Raw genomic sequence first — 16,471 nt, 5'->3', positions numbered from 1 at the left:
AAATAAAATGGATATTCAAAAGAGTATCTCCTACTTAAAGGTCTCAAGGGTGAATAAAAATATATCTATATTAAATTCTGCATTATGTGCAAAGTAAAAGCATTAAGCCGGAAAAATTTCTAATATAGCCGAGTTGTTTGAAAAGATTTCCCTCAGTAAAGTAGATTATCTGACAGCAGATAAACCCACACATTTCCTAAGAAGGAAAATGATGAAAAATCAGGTACGTACTGTTCGGAAATGGCTACTGAGGTGGTCCAGCCTGCTAAATCTTTTCCCACAGGCTTGACAGGGATAGGGCCTTTCTCCCGTGTGGCAGCGAAGGTGACGCTTCAGGTCCGCCTTCCGCTTCACCACGTGTGTGCAGTATGGGCACTTGAACCGCATCCGGGGCAGATCATCTGTCAGGAGACAGTTTGATTAAATCACTGGAAAGTTCATCACAACAATTCTAATAACGTGAGGAATCCCAAAGGAGTTGGTGAGTCCGATCTTGGAAAGGCAGGAGAAAAGGAGAAGGAAGAAAGGTTATTAAGACTCAATTGTCCATGCAATCCAGAGTCCAGAACTGTAACGGCAGCACTTGGGAGATTTATAAAGTTGGGGTAAATTTAGACTCTCGCGCTTATCTTCTCATTCAGTGTTGTAGAGTCACTGGATTTGAAATGTAAAAAGGTAGTGCTGGATTTTAAAATTGGAGATACAAAAAAAAAAGACAAAAACAAAAACAAAAGAACTGGAGGTACAACCCAAAAGTATTTCATATTACAGCTTTTAGTAATGTGTTTTATTTACATATTTTTTTAAAGATTTTATTTATTTATTTAACAGAGAGAGACACAGCGAGAGAGGGAGCACAAGCAGGGGGAGTGGGAGAGGGAGAAGCAGGCTTCCCGCCGAGCAGGGAGCCCGATGCGGGGCTCGATCCCAGGACCCTGAGATCATGACCTGAGCCGAAGGCAGACGCTTAACGACTGAGCCACCCAGGTGCCCCTTATTTACATATTTTTATCCCCTTGCCTCTACTTTTTCGTACACTTGTAATACTTTTAAAGGTGAAAAAATGTCAAGGATATTTAATTTTTTATTTTAAAACTCATGTATTCAAGGGGCGCCTGGCTGGCTCAGTCATTAGAGCATGTGACTCTTGATCTCTGGGTTGTGGATTTGAGCCATACGTTGGGTGTAGAGGCTAGTAAAAAAATATATAAACTTTAAAAAATAAATAAAACACGGGGTGCCTGGGTGGCTCAATCGGTTAGGCGTCTGCCTTCTCCTCAGGTCAAGATCCCAGGGTCCCGGGATCGAGTCCTGCTCAGTGGAGAGCCTGCTTTTCCCTCTCCTTCTGCCTCTCTCTCTCTCTCTCTGCCTACTAGTGCCTCTATCTCTCTGTCAAATAAATAAATAAAAAATCTTAAAAAAAATAAAATAAAAAATAGACAAAATAAAACTCATGTACTCAAGATGTTAGTTACGACTGGAGGCAAACGTCATCAATTAAATAGCCATTAAACTCAGCTGTTCATTATTGAAGTTAGGTTTGCATAACCTAGAATTATCAAAGTACAGAGCCCAAAGAGAGAAAAGATCATTCTTTTGCAGTTTTTTTTTTTTAAGATTTTATTTATTTATTTGAGAGAGAGCACATGAGAGGGGGGAAGGGTCAGAGGGAGAAGCAGACTCCCCGCCGAGCAGGGAGCCCAATGCGGGACTCGATCCCAGGACTCCAGGATCATGACCTGAGCCGAAGGCAGTCGCTTAACCAACTGAGCCACCCAGGCGCCCGTTCTTTTGCAGTTTTAAAATGCAACAAAGATTTCTCATTTTTGTTCTGTTGTTTCTGTATGTCTTGGTCAATGATCAGAGCTCAGCAGGACTTTCAGTAAGCTCTGTAATAGGATACAATTTCATGTATTTTCAGGTTAGTACTACAGGAAAATGCAATTAGTAAAGATCCAGCTGGTTGCTTCTTATTTTAAAGTATGTTATCTACAACCAAATTATTTTTAAAAATTTATGTGACGGGGTGCCTGGCTGGCTCAGTCGTTAAGCGTCTGCCTTCGGCTCAGGTCATGATCCCAGGGTCCTGGGATCGAGCCCCACATCGGGCTCCCTGCTCAGCGGGGAGCCTGCTTCTCCCTCTCCCTCTGCCTGCTGCTTGGGCTCTCTCTCTCTCTGCCAAATAAATAAATAAAATCTTTAAAAAACAAAAAAAAGGAACTGTTAATTTTGTTTAGGTACAATTATGGTATTGTAGTGGTTTCGGGTTTTTTTTTTTTAAGACTTTATTTTTATTTTTTTAAGTAGGCTACATGCCCAACATTGGGCTTGAACTCACAACCCTGAGATCAAGAGTCGCATGTCCTGGTTTTGTTTTGGTATTTTCTTAGGGGAGTGGAGGGGTAGAGGGAGACAGAGGGAGAGAATCTTAAGCAGGTTCCATACCTAGCATGGAGTCAGAGGCGGGGTTCAATCTCACAACCCTGAGATCATGACCTGGGCTGAAATCAAGAGTCGGATGCTTAACTGGCTGAGCCTCCCCCCTTTTTTAAGACTACATTTTAGGGACACATTCTGAAATACTTACAGATGAAAACTTATGATGTCTGCTATTTGCTTAAAAATAATAAAGGGAGGCGTGAGGAGTTAACGATACAGATGAAACAATATTGGCGGTGAATAGGAAGTTGTCCAAACTGGGTAAGGCGTACATGGAGGTGAATTATACTATTCTCTTTCCTTTTGTGTATGTTTGAAATTTTCCTAAAATAAAAACAATTTTAAATATATAATCTGAATCTTGTACTCTGTAGGAGTTTCATCTTATAATTTCCCTTTAAATTCACATGTAAACTATTAAGCAAGTTTGCTACCTGATTAATTGGGGCAGAACTATATGACATGCATTTCTTTTTTTTTTTTTTTTTTAAGATTTTAAAAAATTTATTTACTTAGAGAGAGCATGAGCGGGGGGGTGGGCAGAGGGAGAGAGAATCTCAAGCAGACTCCATACTGAGCTCGGAGTCTGATGTAGGGCTCGATCCCACAACTGTGGATCACTACCTGAGCCAAAACTGAGTCAGCTGCTTAATGGACTGAGCCACCCAGGCACTCCTGTATGACATGCAATTCTAATTCCTGTTCTCTACTCCAGTCTTATGGCGCTGAGGGGTGGATTATTGAAACCAATAACCTACATAATCTTTCTGCATTTTACTACTATCATAAAAATGAGATGTTTCCAGCTGTTGTTGCACACACAGGATTACAGTGTCAATGTTATGGATTGTGTGTGGTTTTTAAATTATGTCTTTATATCTCAATAAAATCAGATGTAGTCCAATTTCTTTAAGTCTTGGGTCTGTGAACTTTTGTAAATATGCATGGTTGCTCTGTTTAACTTTTCTGTATAAAAATACTCCTCCTAAAAAAAAGTACTCCTCCTGAGTGAATACTCAGAAAAAAATATACAATTTAAAGTAAAAATATGCATCTCAGGGATTGAACCATTTAGAAAAGAGCTATAAAGGCTTAAGAGTAATCTAATCATCTGCTGACACAGGTTGGGAAAATCTTGGGCTTTGAAACTCAGAACTCGGGCGCCTGGGTGGCTCAGTTGGTTAAGCGACTGCCTTTGGCTCAGGTCATGATCCTGGAGTCCCGGGATCGAGTCCCGCATCGGGCTTCCTGCTCAGCAGGGAGTCTGCTTCTCCCTCTGACCCTCCTCCCTCTCATATGCTCTCTCTCTCTCTCATTCTCGCTCTCTCAAATAAATAAAGAAAATCTTTAAAAAAAAAAAAAACTCAGAACTCTATTGTTTTTTTTTAAATTTTTTTTAAAGATTTTATTTATTTATCAGAGAGAGAGACACAGAGGCAGGCAAAGGGAGAAGCAGGCCCCTTGCTGAGCAAGGAGCCCGATGTGGGACTCGATCCCAGGACCCTGGGATCATGACCTGAGCCGAAGGCAGACGCTTAACCGACTGAGCCACCCAGGCGTCCCAGAACTCTATTGTTTTGACTGTTATTCAATTTATCCTTTTTTTTTTTTTTTAAGTAGGCTCCATGCCCAATGTGGAGCTTGAACTCATGACCCTATGTTCAAGAGTTGCGTGCTCTACCAACCGAGCCAGCCAGGTGCCCCTATCCAATATTATTTTTAATTAGAAATTAAATTTATGTTTTATGAAATAAATTTCATTAGACGGGTATGACTTAAAAAAGAAAAATCACTTGGTTCAACTGCCCATAACACTTCAAAGTAAGGGCATGTTGAAACAGGATTGATTTGTACAGGAGACTTAGAACCTCAATAAGGGGACTGATTTTTTTTTTTTTTGGATACCTGGAAAGCTTCTGGATGTGACATCAGATCCTGGACCATACGGATAGCCAGCAGGAGTAGAGTCCATGTCAGCATCAATTTGTGCTTGTTCTTCAGATTGGGAAATGTGGCTGGAAGAATCTGATGTTCGTGCTTCTCGTTTGCTTGACTTGTAAGGGGCAACTTCAGAAGGCTGTGACAACCTCAAATGTTTGGACTTTTTAATGGAATCTTTCCTTTGTTCATGCTTGGTCAAAGGCTGTTGAGTATTCCGTTGGGAGGCTGGATGGTAATTATACTTACTCCAAGATTTTCCACTTATTATACCTGTTCCTTGATCTGAGCTTAGGTGAGAATGCGGAGAACTGCTTTCTTCTTGCCAGCCACTGCTATAAAAGGAGGAACGTTCTATACCATTAGAATTGGCATCTTTATCGGAGAGACTGAAATAGCGATCTTTTTCTTTCTCACTAATGTCTAGCGAAGATTTAATAAAGGTCTTACATACACTAATGACATCAGTCATCTGAAGGAAGCTAGCGGCTGACATCACTTCTATGACGTTCTGACCAGTGAGAGAGAGTTTGCCGGAATAGACGAAGTCCAGGATAACTGTAAAAGTGTCCGGGGAGAAGGCCTGAAATGTAGCTGTGGTTGGCTGACTTGTCTCCTTTGAATTCTGAGAAAGGAGCATTTTGAAGTAGCCACTGCTAGCAAATAATACGTTTCGATGCGCTTTGAAGACCTTCCCTTCAACCAGAATGCTGCAATCACAAAAGACATCTTGCCTGCGCTGCTCATTCAGTTGCTGCAGGAGGTGGGACTGGTGAGAGGAGATCTCCATTCTGGAGAGGAAAAGACACGTGGTTACCAAACCGAAGCGACACGCCTTGGCCCAGTCAACCGAAATAACCATCAGAAACCGCTTTCTTATTTCCACTGAAACCACTTTCTTCTTAGAGAATATAAGTCTCCAAGACACAGAGAATCACTTAGTACTGTACTATTAGTTATGTGATTTTTGGCCAATTATTTGTTCAGTCACCAACCTTTACTGAGCATCTTCTATGAATCAGGCCTTCTGCTACGTGCCCTCCTTGATACCCATCACCCATCTAGCCATCCCCCCCCCCACCTCCCTCCGGCAAACCTCAGTTTGTTCTCTATCATTAACAGTCCCTTATGGCTTGTCTCCCTCTCTCCTTTTGTTCTTTTCCCCCTTAAAATATAACCAAACGTTTTAAATGTATGGCTGGGCTTGCAAGAAAGTGAGAAATCCCTAGATGCCAGCAGTGGGGAAGGCGCGGAGCTGGAGCAGTAATACGGCTTCAGGTTTTTATCCGTAACAAGCTGGAAGCCTCTAAGGACCACGACCTTAATGAAGAAAGACTAGTAAACTTTGCCCATAAATCCCGGGAAAAAAAACAAGTTTGTCTTTGCGGGGCTTTCGTCGAGGAAAGAAAAACAAAAGTACCCAGGTGAGATATCAAACCCAAGGTTGTGCTTTTTGAGGTTCTGGAATCCAAATTTATTTTACCCGTTTGGTGTGAGAAGCCTCAAGGTGAAAATTTAACAAGGAAATTAGTCCTGGGCTGGTGGGGCCCACGGGGCACCCGGCAGAAACAAATGCGAAACTGCTTAGGAGGGGTGTTCTCAGGACCCAAGCCAGGTGGGAAATAATCTCTGCTTATGCTGAACTCAAAATCATTCCCCTCTTTATATAAAGTGCATCATTTCCAATATTGTACCATCATGATGTCTATTATCTCCTATCTTACAAACAAGCAAACAAAACCTCCCTTGCTTTCACATCCACCCCTGGCTACAACTCATTTCTTTTTTATATACATATTTTTTATTTTATTCTAAGTAAACTCTACACCACATGTGGGGCTCGAACTCAACGACCCTGTGATCAAAAGTCGCGTGCTCCACTAACTGAGCCAGCGGGTGCCCTAGGTTACTACTCATTTCTCTGCTTCCTTCACACAAAATTCATTGAAAGAGGTTTTTTTAAAAAATATTTTATTTATTTCTTTATTTGAGGAGGGAGGGGAAGAGAGAGAGTGAGAGAGAGAGAACCTCAAGCCTACTCCACGCTGAGCGCGGAGCCTGACGTAGGGCTTGATCCCACGACCCTGAGCCAAAATCAAGAGTTGGACGCTAAACCGACTGGCGCCCGGAAAGAGTCTTTTGGTTTGCCCTTTTCATTTGCTGTCTTTGCTTCTCCCGTTCTCTTTCGACCAGGTCATCCCCATCCATTACAATCTTCTTTTTTTTTTTTTAAGATTTTATTTACTTATTTCACAGAGACATAGCGAGAGAGGGAACACAAGCAGGGGGAGTGGGACAGGGAGAAGCAGGCTTCCCAACGAGCAAGGAGCCTGATGCAGGGCTCGATCCCAGGACGCTGGGATCATGACCTGAGCTAAAGGCAGACACTTAACGACTGAGCCACCCAGGCGCACCCAGTCATTTTTTAAAAACATCATTAGTAACTTGCATGTCAAATCCAATGGTCATTTCTTTGTCCTCATTTTACTGAGGCAGGGGGTGATTCTCTTCATCCTAAAACACTTTCTTCACTTGATGTCAGGACACCACTGCTCCGTGTTCTTCTCCCATAGGCTGGCCGCTCCTTCTCAGTCTCCTTCTTCATTTTCCTAGCCTCCAAGTGCTGGGGGATTCAGGACATGCTACCCCAAAATATGGCACCTTGGTGTAGTGAATATTTTGAAGGAGTTTGAGAAAACAGCAGAAGCAGAAAGGGCACTCTGATCCCTCCTCCCTTCTCCCCTGCAACTAAAATAACCCTCAGATGAGAGGTGCCCTCCTTATACCCAGAGGAAAGAGCATCCTTATCTTCGAAGACAAAGGGACGCTAAAAAGAATCTGCACAAACAGGCTTTGCCGGGCTTCTCCAGTTACTAAATTCATCTCATACTCCTTAACCTACCATATTCCTCCATGACTGTCCACTCTTCATGGAACCTAGCATAAAAATATGCTCAGGTCTAACTGATTCTCTGGGTCTTCATTTCCTTATAAAGGCGTCCGTGTCATGTAAAACTTCTATTAAGTAAATTGGTATGCATTTCTCATGTTAATTTGTCTTTGTCAGTTTAATTTCCAGACCGAGCCAGGAAGAAGGTCAAGGAAAAATTTTCCTCCCCTACCGCTGGAATGCCCCAGGCCTCAGGGCTCAGACCTCTTCTCTACTTACACTATTCCCTAGGTGAGCCCATCTAGTCTCATAGTTTTAAATACCATCTTTGAATTTATGACCCACAAAAAAGCCTCCAGAGGCTCCCCATCCAACCTCAAAGTTCTCGCGCCCTCAAAGGCCCTACCTGATGTGCATCCGCCCCGTCCAGGTATCTCTCTGCTCTCATCTCCTCTGCTCCACCCACCTACACTGCATTCCAGCTATAAAGACCTCTGCAGATTCCTGAACATTCAAGGCCTATTCCTGCCATGCAGCCTTTGTCCTTGCTATTCCTTTTGCTTGGGAATTCTCCCAGATATAGACATAGCTCACATTCTCATATTTTCAAGTCTCTGTTGTAATGTCACCTTATCAGACAGCTTTCCTTTGTCATCCTATATAATCACCCGTTCCCATTCTCTATCCCCTTATTTGTTTGCTGTCTGTTTTCTCCTACTAGAATTTAAGGTAAGAGAGCAGAGACTTTGCCTGCTTTACTTATGTATCCCCAGCTCCTTGAACAGCACTTGCTGTTCATGCTCAATGTTCATGTTCATGTACATGCTCAATCAGTGTTGCTGAATGTGCATCAAACATGTTAAAACATACAGGAAATCGTTCTTTATAAAGAAGAATCAGGAGGAGAACAAACAGAAGAATCAGAACACCAACCATTTTAGAAAATAGAATAAAAATCTAACAGACTATAAAATAAGTATGTTTAAGGGACGCCTGGGTGGCTCAGTCAGTTAAGCGTCTGCCTTTGGCTCAGGTCATGATCCCAGGGTCCTGGGTTCAAGTCCTGTATCAGGCTCCTTGCTCAGGGAACCTGCTTCTCCCTCTGCCTGCCACTCCCTCTGCTTGTGCGTGTGCTCTCTCTCTCTGACAAATAAATAAATAAAATCTTAAAAAAAAAAAAAGTATGTTTAAGATGGCCAAAGGGATAAAAGATATAAAGAGTAGCATATAGTTTTTTTTTTTAATATTTTATTTTTATTTATTTGAGAGAGAGAGTGAGCACAAGTGGTGGGGAGGAGCAGAGGGAGAGGGAGAAGCAGGCTTCCCGCTGAGCAGGGAGCCCATCTTGGGGCTCGATCCCAGGACCCTGAGATCATGACCTGAGCTGAAGGCAGATGCTTAACCAACTGAGCCACCCAGGCGCCCCAAGAGTAGCATATAGTTATGAGCATAGATGCTAGAACCAGGTAGCTGGATTTGGAATTCTGGCTCTACCACTTAATAGCTGCATGACCCTGGGCAATTTATTTAACCTCTGCATCCATTTCCTTATCTGTAAAATGCAACAAAAAATAGCTCTTATTTCAAAGGATTATTGTGAGGATTGAATGAGCTGATGTACACATAGCACTCAAACCTACATGTAATAAGGACTTCATAAATGTTAGCCATTCTCCTTTTGCTTTATTAGTATCCACAAGAAAAGAAACCGGGGTGGGGTCGGGGGAGAAGAAGAGGTAGGTTTGAGGAGGAACCAAATGGATTTAATATATGAAAAATACAATTAATGAAATTAAAACACCTCATGTTGTAAGATGGTTGCCCCATCTCCAGCCTGATGTCCACATTCCTGGCAGGAAGAAGAGGAAAAGACAAAAGACAATTACCAACCTAGCCTGTCTTCTTTTTTTTATCAGAGGGAAAAAAAGCTTTCCTGGATGCCTCACCCATGGGACTTAGACTTGCAACTCAATAGCCAGAACCATGTCACCTGGTATTTAAGTGTAACTCCCACTAATGGTATATATCAATTACTACTTCTCATTTTTGTCAGTACTTAATATTATCAGACCTTTTAATTTTGCCAATCTTACAAAAATGCAATGGTATGTCATTGCTTTATTTGTGTGGATTGAACAATTAATGTTTATTGACTACGATTCAGTGAATTGCTTGCTCATTACAATGTTGTTAACACTGTATAACAATTAACTACAAAAAATAATGTTATACAATAAGTATTTATTTAGCTCACAAGCCCATGCATTGTCTGATTTAGGCTGGGCTTGTTAGGACAGCTCTGCTGATCTTGCCTGGGCCCACTCACATACCTAGCAGTCAGTTGATTCTGGGGTGGTTGTGTTATTACATGGTCTCGTATCTTTGTCCCGGGACCAGTTGGCTGGCCTGGCCAATTTCTTCTCACGACAATGCCAAAAGTACAAAAAACCAAAGTGGAAATACATGAAACCTCTTAAGGCTTAGGTTTGCAACGGGCACAATGTCACATCTACCCCACTGTAATAGTCGCAAGCAAATCACATGGCCAAAAGTAAAGTCAAAGGAAGAAGAAATACCTTCTGCCCTGTTAGTGAGAAGAACTGTGAAGTCACACAACAAAGGGTGTGAATATTGGCAGGGGGTGATGAACGGGGACAATTATGCTATCTACACAGTATCCTTTCTTATTTTAAGTTGGGTTGTTTGTCTTTTTCTTATTTATTTATAGGTATCCTTTAAATGTCCAACATACTATCCTTCATCAGGTACATACTTTGCAAGTATCTTCTCTCAGTCTGTGGTTTGATTTTTTAACTTCATTTAGGGTGGTTCTCATTAAAAAGAAGCTTTTAGTTTTAATATAGTCCAATTTATCCATCTATTAATGTGTTTTCTGTAACTTGTTTAAGAAATTCCCGTCTCAAGGACATAAAGATATTTTTTAAAGTTCTGTTTCTCACTTTTAGTGTTTTAACCCACTATTTATTTTGCATTTGGTATTCTAATTTTTTTCATGCAGATACCCAATTTTTCTGGCACTGTTACTGAACAGTCTATCCTTTCCCCACTAATCAGTAATACTAACTCTGTTATACATCTAGTTTACATAAATTCATGGATCTATCTCTGAGCTCTCTGTTCAGTTCAGTTGGTCTATTTGTCTATCTCTGCATCAATACTTCACAGTATTAATTACCAAACTTTAAAATGAATTCCCCCACCTAGTTCTTCAAATAACATAAAAAAAAAAAATTCTGATTGTCTCTTGCTTCTTCCATATAAATATTAGGATAAGCTTATCAAGTTTCACTAAAAAGAGAAAAAAATATATCCTATAGGCATTTATTTTGGAATTGAATTTATAGATTAATTTATGGGAAAACTCACATCTTTATGATATTGAGTCCTACCATCCATGAACATAGTATAGTTCTCTGCTTATTTAGGCCTTCTTAAGTATTCTTCAGTAATGTTTCCTTATTTTCTTTATTAAGATCTTGCATATTTTTGTTAGATTTATTTCTATTGCTTATTGGCTGAATGGAAATGCTCCTGAAATTTCACCATTAAGAACAATGTCTAGTACAGGTGTGTTTGATGGGTATCCTTTTGTTTCCAATTTTCTAAAAATGCTTGTCATAAATGAGTGCTAAATTTTATTAAATGCTTATTTGGTATTCATGGGTTTTTTTTTCTTCTTAACCTGTATATTCATTTCCTGGGACTACTGGACTAAAGTACCATAAACAGGATTTGAATACTGTCCCCTCAAAATTCATGTTTACCTGCAACCTCAGAATGTAACCTTATTTGGAAACAGGGTCTTTGCAGAAATAATTAGTTAAGATGAGGTCACTGGACTAGGGTGGGCCCTGTAGCCAATGACTGGTGTCCTTATACGAAGAGGACAGGACACAGAATTACAAAAACCTTGTGAAATAACAGCTGGAGACTGGAGTCATGCAACTACTAGACAAGAAACACGTGGAGCCCCCAGAAGCTGGAAGGATTCTCCTCTAGAGCCTTCAAAGGGAACATGGCCCTGCCAACACTTTGACTTCTGACTTGTGGCCTCCAGAACTGAGGGAATAAATTCCAGTTGTTTTAAGCAACCCAGTTTAAGGTACTTTGTTGTAGCAGCCCTAGTAAACTAATACAAACTGCATGAAATTGCCAATATTCAACTGTTTTGACCAATAGAAATAGTAATTTCATATAGGTGACCTAAAATCTCGATTTAAAATGAACTGGTGAAAGGGAAAAGTATTTATTTCTGTATTAACAGAAGATGCTGTAGCTATTTAAAAGCTGTTATTTTAATTCTTTCAGGGGAGGTTTTTGTTTGCCAGCCTGTTATACAATTTCCCTTTTGTTTACTCATTATTCTGACTCCTCCCTCTTCTCACTCAGTATCTTTTTCGGTAATTGCGCCCCAATTTTCCTTAAGAGGATCACCCCATCACTTCTTTCAGTTCTTAGGTTTTGGGAGATACTGACTCAACTCATCACTCCAGAGGCCAACCTGTGACCCAGACCTGACAAATCAGAGCACTGCATTCCCACGGTCAGTTACTGGCCTGGGGATGGACGCACCAAACAAGGCAAGCAAAGGAGGTTCAATTAAAGTGAACCTAGCATTTTTATTGGAGCAACCAGAAAAGAAGAGGACTCCTGTGAGGATGTAAGCCTGGAGCTCTCTATTGTGGATGTACTACCACCATGACAGAGCCTACATGAGAAAGGACCAACCCTGAGGAAAGCAGAGAGGAGAAACAGAGGAAGGCCAAATCCTATTGACATCATTTTGTTCCCTAGGTTGGTCATTTTTTTTTCCCCTGTAAAGGGCCAGACAGGAAATATTTTAGGGCTTGTAGGTATGAGATTATTATTTATAATAAATATATATTTTGGACTTTGCCTATGGTTCCTGGCCTAGAGCTCCCCTAACCCTTGTAATTTCCTAAGCAATAAGAGCATCTTTTGTTCTAATATTTGGTCTTTCATCCTCAGTTTCTGAAGTCATTTCAGAGCCATAAAGGTGCTATGGGTATCTTGCTATTTACCATAAGTCCCATTCAACCACAGCTGAGTTTACGTTAATGAGGTGACTCTTGGAAGTCCCCTAAGACGCAGGGGTGGGGGTGGGGTGTGCCAGGGAAACCAATCATTAGATTAGATTTATGAGACTAGAGGGTTGGAACTTTCAGTCCCTCCCTATGACCTCTGGAGAAAGGAGAGGAGCTGGAGGTTGAATCAGTCACCAATGGCCAATGATTTAATTAATCACACCTACGTAATGAAGCCTCCATAAACCCCCAAAAGGACAGGGTTCTGAGAGCTTCCAGGTGGGTGAACCAGAACGCATCCACCTGCTGGCTCCAAACTCCGTGGGACAGATGTTCTTGCATTTGGGACCTGGCCCTATGTATCTCTTCATCTGGCTGTTCATCTGTATCCTTTAATATCTTTTGTAATGAACTGGTCATCTAGTGAGTAAACGGGTTTCCTTAGTTCTGTGAGCCACTCTAGCAAACTAATCGAACCGAAGGAGGGGGTCCTCTGATTATGGCGTTGGTCAGAAGCACAGGTGGTGACAACCTGGATTAGTGATGGGCACCTAAGTGGAGGCAGGCTTGTGGGACTGAGCCCTTAACCTGCGAATCTGAAACCATCTCCACGTAGACAGTGTCAGAACTGAGTTGAATTAGTGCTGGAGAATTGCTTCATTTGTAGGAAAAACCCACACATCATAGTGGGCCAGAGGTCCCTCTCACAACTCCTCAGCTTCACCACTATATTCCTCAATTCTGCCACTGTGGCATGAAAGCAGCCACAGACAATAGGAGAAGCAATGGGTATGGCAGTGTTCCAATAAAGCTTTATTTACAAAAATAGCCACAGGTCGCCTTTTGCCAACCCCAGCCCTAGTCCCAGCCATGCCTTCGGCTATATCTACCCTTGGACTTTTCAGTTACCTGACCCAATAAATGTCATTCTTCTTAAGCCAATATGAGTTGGCTTTCCTTTTGTTTGTAACCAGAGAATCCCAATTTAGAAGTTAGATTCTGAATTCTTTGATAACTTTCATCTAATTATTAGTGCAACTTTTCTTTAAAATCTCCTAACTCTGAAAGGAATCAAGGTTGGTTTCATAGAGAAATGATTAATTGATTTCCAAGACAGTGCCCATTCTTCTTCAGATGTGAAAGTGTTATAAAAACGCTAACTCTGTTCTTAAAAGTTTTAGTGAAAAGTTAATTCCTTGGTGGAAAAATGGAACTTTTTTTTTTAAAGATTTTATTTATTTATTTATGAGAGAGAGAGAGAGGCAGAGGGAGAAGCAGGCTCCCCGCGGAGCAGGGAGCCTGATGTGGGACTCGATCCCAGGACTCTGGGATCATGACCTGAGTTGAAGGCAGACGCTTAACCGTCTGAGCCACCCAGGCGCCCTGGAGCTTTTTTTTTTTTTTTTTTTTTTTAGTTTAAGTTTCAATAAGAATTCGCTTTCCAAGCAATTTATAGACGTTCTAAGTGAGTATCAGTATTGTTAAGTGTTACAAAGAGTAGTCACTGTGTGCAAATTTAAACAGGCTCCTGAGAGTTGATAGGGAGTGGGAGGATGTTTAACAATGAAAGCCAAGTGGGAAATTGTCTCCTGACTGGAGAGACCTGAGCACTGCCTTTGACAAGTGGAAGGAGAAACAGAGGAGCTCTGAAGGAGAAGGCTGAGGCCTGGGGGAATGACCAGCAGCAGACTGTGTCAAAGGGCAGTCATAGGACTATTCCCTAAAGTGAAATACCCACTGGCAGCTGAATTCCCAGGGCCAGATACTCCAGCCCTGAAAAGGAGGCTATAATTCCAAGATAGGATTAAGAATGAGTTTAAGAGCTTAATGAAAAAACTCCGAGAGATAAAAGGGAAAAGGCAATTCACACTCGAGTGGACACACACGCAGGACCATGACGAGGTAACACACATACGGCAGGGAAAGACAGAGAACAAACAAGGGTGACCCCAGGGTGTACGGTGTGAGTACTGGCTGAGCGGAGGTCCTGTCTGCTGAAATGGGAAAGACTAGGAGAGGAACCTGTGGGGACTGGTCTCCGCAGCTCAAGTTTGGACAAGGTTCATGTGTCCTGTTATCCATCCAGCGAGAGAGAAAGGGTGGGCGGTTGTATATATGAGTAGAGTTGAGGAAATAGATCCAGGCTGGGGATGTGAGACTGGGAATCAGCATTTGGATGGTATTTAAAGTCAAGAGACTAGATGTGACTACCAAAGGAGGCAGGCCATGTGGAACAGAGGTGAGCCCCTGGCCCTCTGACAGATACCTGAGGAAAACCAAAAAGCCAGGAAGGCATCCTGGAAGTGAAGAAAGTGTTTCAAGGAGAAGAGGTGATCAGCTGTGTTTGCTTTGGTAAGACAGGGACTAAGAGTCAACCACTGGATGTATTAGTGGTGTGTGCGTCCGTGTGTGTGTGCATGCGTGCATGTGTCTGTGTCCGTGTGTGTGTTCGTGGGGCGGAGCGTGTGTGCACCTGTTATCTGTGTGTGTGTGCGTGTCTGTGTTAGGGTGGGCTTCAGGGAGAACGGGATGAGAGGAACAAGTACCCACAACACTTTTCAGGGAATTTTGCTGGGAAGGGAAAGAATAAGGGAGATGGTGATAGTAAGGGGAGGTATGGTCAACACTGAAGAGGAATTTGAATATTTTGGAAAGAAAAAGTACCTGAAGAAATAAATTTCCAGATAAAGCAGGGAGGAATGAGATTGAGAACACACTAAAATGGTTATCATTGGAAAGGATTAGTGAGGGGTAGGAGGAGAGGGTACCTTCTTCTTTGCAACAGGAAGAGAGGATGAAGAAGTGTACTGATCTCTAGGGAGATGATATCAGAGTTCATTTCAGATGCCTTTGATCTCTAATAAAATAGCATTATTAGTGAAAATGATGAGGATATGGGAAATATGATAGAATTACAGTAGTCAATATAAAAATGTGTGTCTGATGAGGCGCCTGGGTAGCTCAGTCGGTTAAGCATCTGACTCTTGATTTTGGCTCAGATCGTAATCTCAAGGCATGAGATCAAGCCCCAGGTTGGGTCCACACTCAGCAGGGAGTCTGCTTGGGATTCTCTCTCTCCCTCTGCCCCTCGCCCCTGTACTCTCTCTCCAAAATAAATAAATACACCTTTTTTTTTTTTAAGTGTATCTGATTTTTAATCTATTCTGATTTATACTTTCCACTTAAATCACAAGATTAAAGTATAATAGCATGAGCTCAGCTTACAACATAGTGATAGTAAATATTTAAGAGATTTGTAATGGGGAAACTACTTCATTGGTAGATTATAGCAATTGACAGGCAGGAGAAGCTGCCATTTTTCTTTAACCTACCCATCTATGGCTGAGAAGTTTTTCTTGGCCCTTGTAAGGAAGCAGCGCCCTCATAACCAAGGCAACTGATTTTGTTTTCTGTATCGGTTATTTACCTATTATTTTTAAGCCCCCAAACTGCCTTTTTATATTCTGCTCTGTTCTGATGGGGCTGAGAGGCTGCAAACTACATGGCCCAGGATCTCTCACCAGCTGGCTTCCTGAAGGATATGGAAAATGGGACTCAGAGGACCAGAGGAAGAGGGAAACTTCCCGCTCTAGCTCTCCCCCTTGCTGGTGGTTGCCGGATAGCAGCAGGCCAGCCTGACTGGGGACTACAGCAGCTCAGGCAGATGCAGAATCTTTCTGGTGGTTCCAGCTCTGATCAAAGTGGTACCTCTTCAGCGGATCCAGGACTGGCTGTGTCTCCAAAAGTGAAGCAGGAGGTACGTGCTCGTGGGCTCCAGTTTCAAGGGCCATTAGCAGCTTGTGATCCTGGGTCTCATTCCCTTCTTTCTTTTTGTTCCTCCAGCCCCCATCCTCATCTGTGCTCTTCCACACCTTCCCACACTTGTATAACTTCCAGTCTTAAATTATCTTTGTCTGGAATATCTAGAATGGCTTCTGTTGTCTGGATAGGACTCTTACTATATAATCTTGGTAACAGAAAAGATCCCAGGAAATAGACTCTCCAAAGTAGGGCTTGGGGATTGGTTTGCTGACTATTTTGAGCTTGAACAGAATGATGGCCACTGAAGAATGGAAACGCTGGTAATCCGTGTCATGTAGTGGCATTATGATTACTTCTCAACCTTTGCTTAGGGTGA

General features: G+C 42.0%; 1 protein-coding gene across 1 annotated transcript in view; it reads right to left on the bottom strand.

The window, feature by feature from the left end:
* The window catches only part of ZBTB8A (zinc finger and BTB domain containing 8A), a 42,632-nt gene that overhangs the window by 5,038 nt on the left and 21,123 nt on the right, over window positions 1-16,471 (bottom strand). The window contains exons 2-3 of the mRNA XM_021683658.2: window positions 4,345-5,168; window positions 232-401 (exon numbers count right to left, since the gene is read on the bottom strand). Of these exons, the coding sequence (XP_021539333.1) occupies window positions 232-401; window positions 4,345-5,167 (993 nt within the window). The 5' untranslated portion in view covers window position 5,168. The remainder of the gene's footprint in view (window positions 1-231; window positions 402-4,344; window positions 5,169-16,471) is intronic.

The sequence above is a fragment of the Neomonachus schauinslandi genome, chromosome 4 (assembly GCF_002201575.2).
Source record: "Neomonachus schauinslandi chromosome 4, ASM220157v2, whole genome shotgun sequence".
Taxonomy (NCBI): Eukaryota; Metazoa; Chordata; class Mammalia; order Carnivora; family Phocidae; genus Neomonachus; species Neomonachus schauinslandi.
This window is presented reverse-complemented; position numbering and strand designations above follow the sequence as displayed.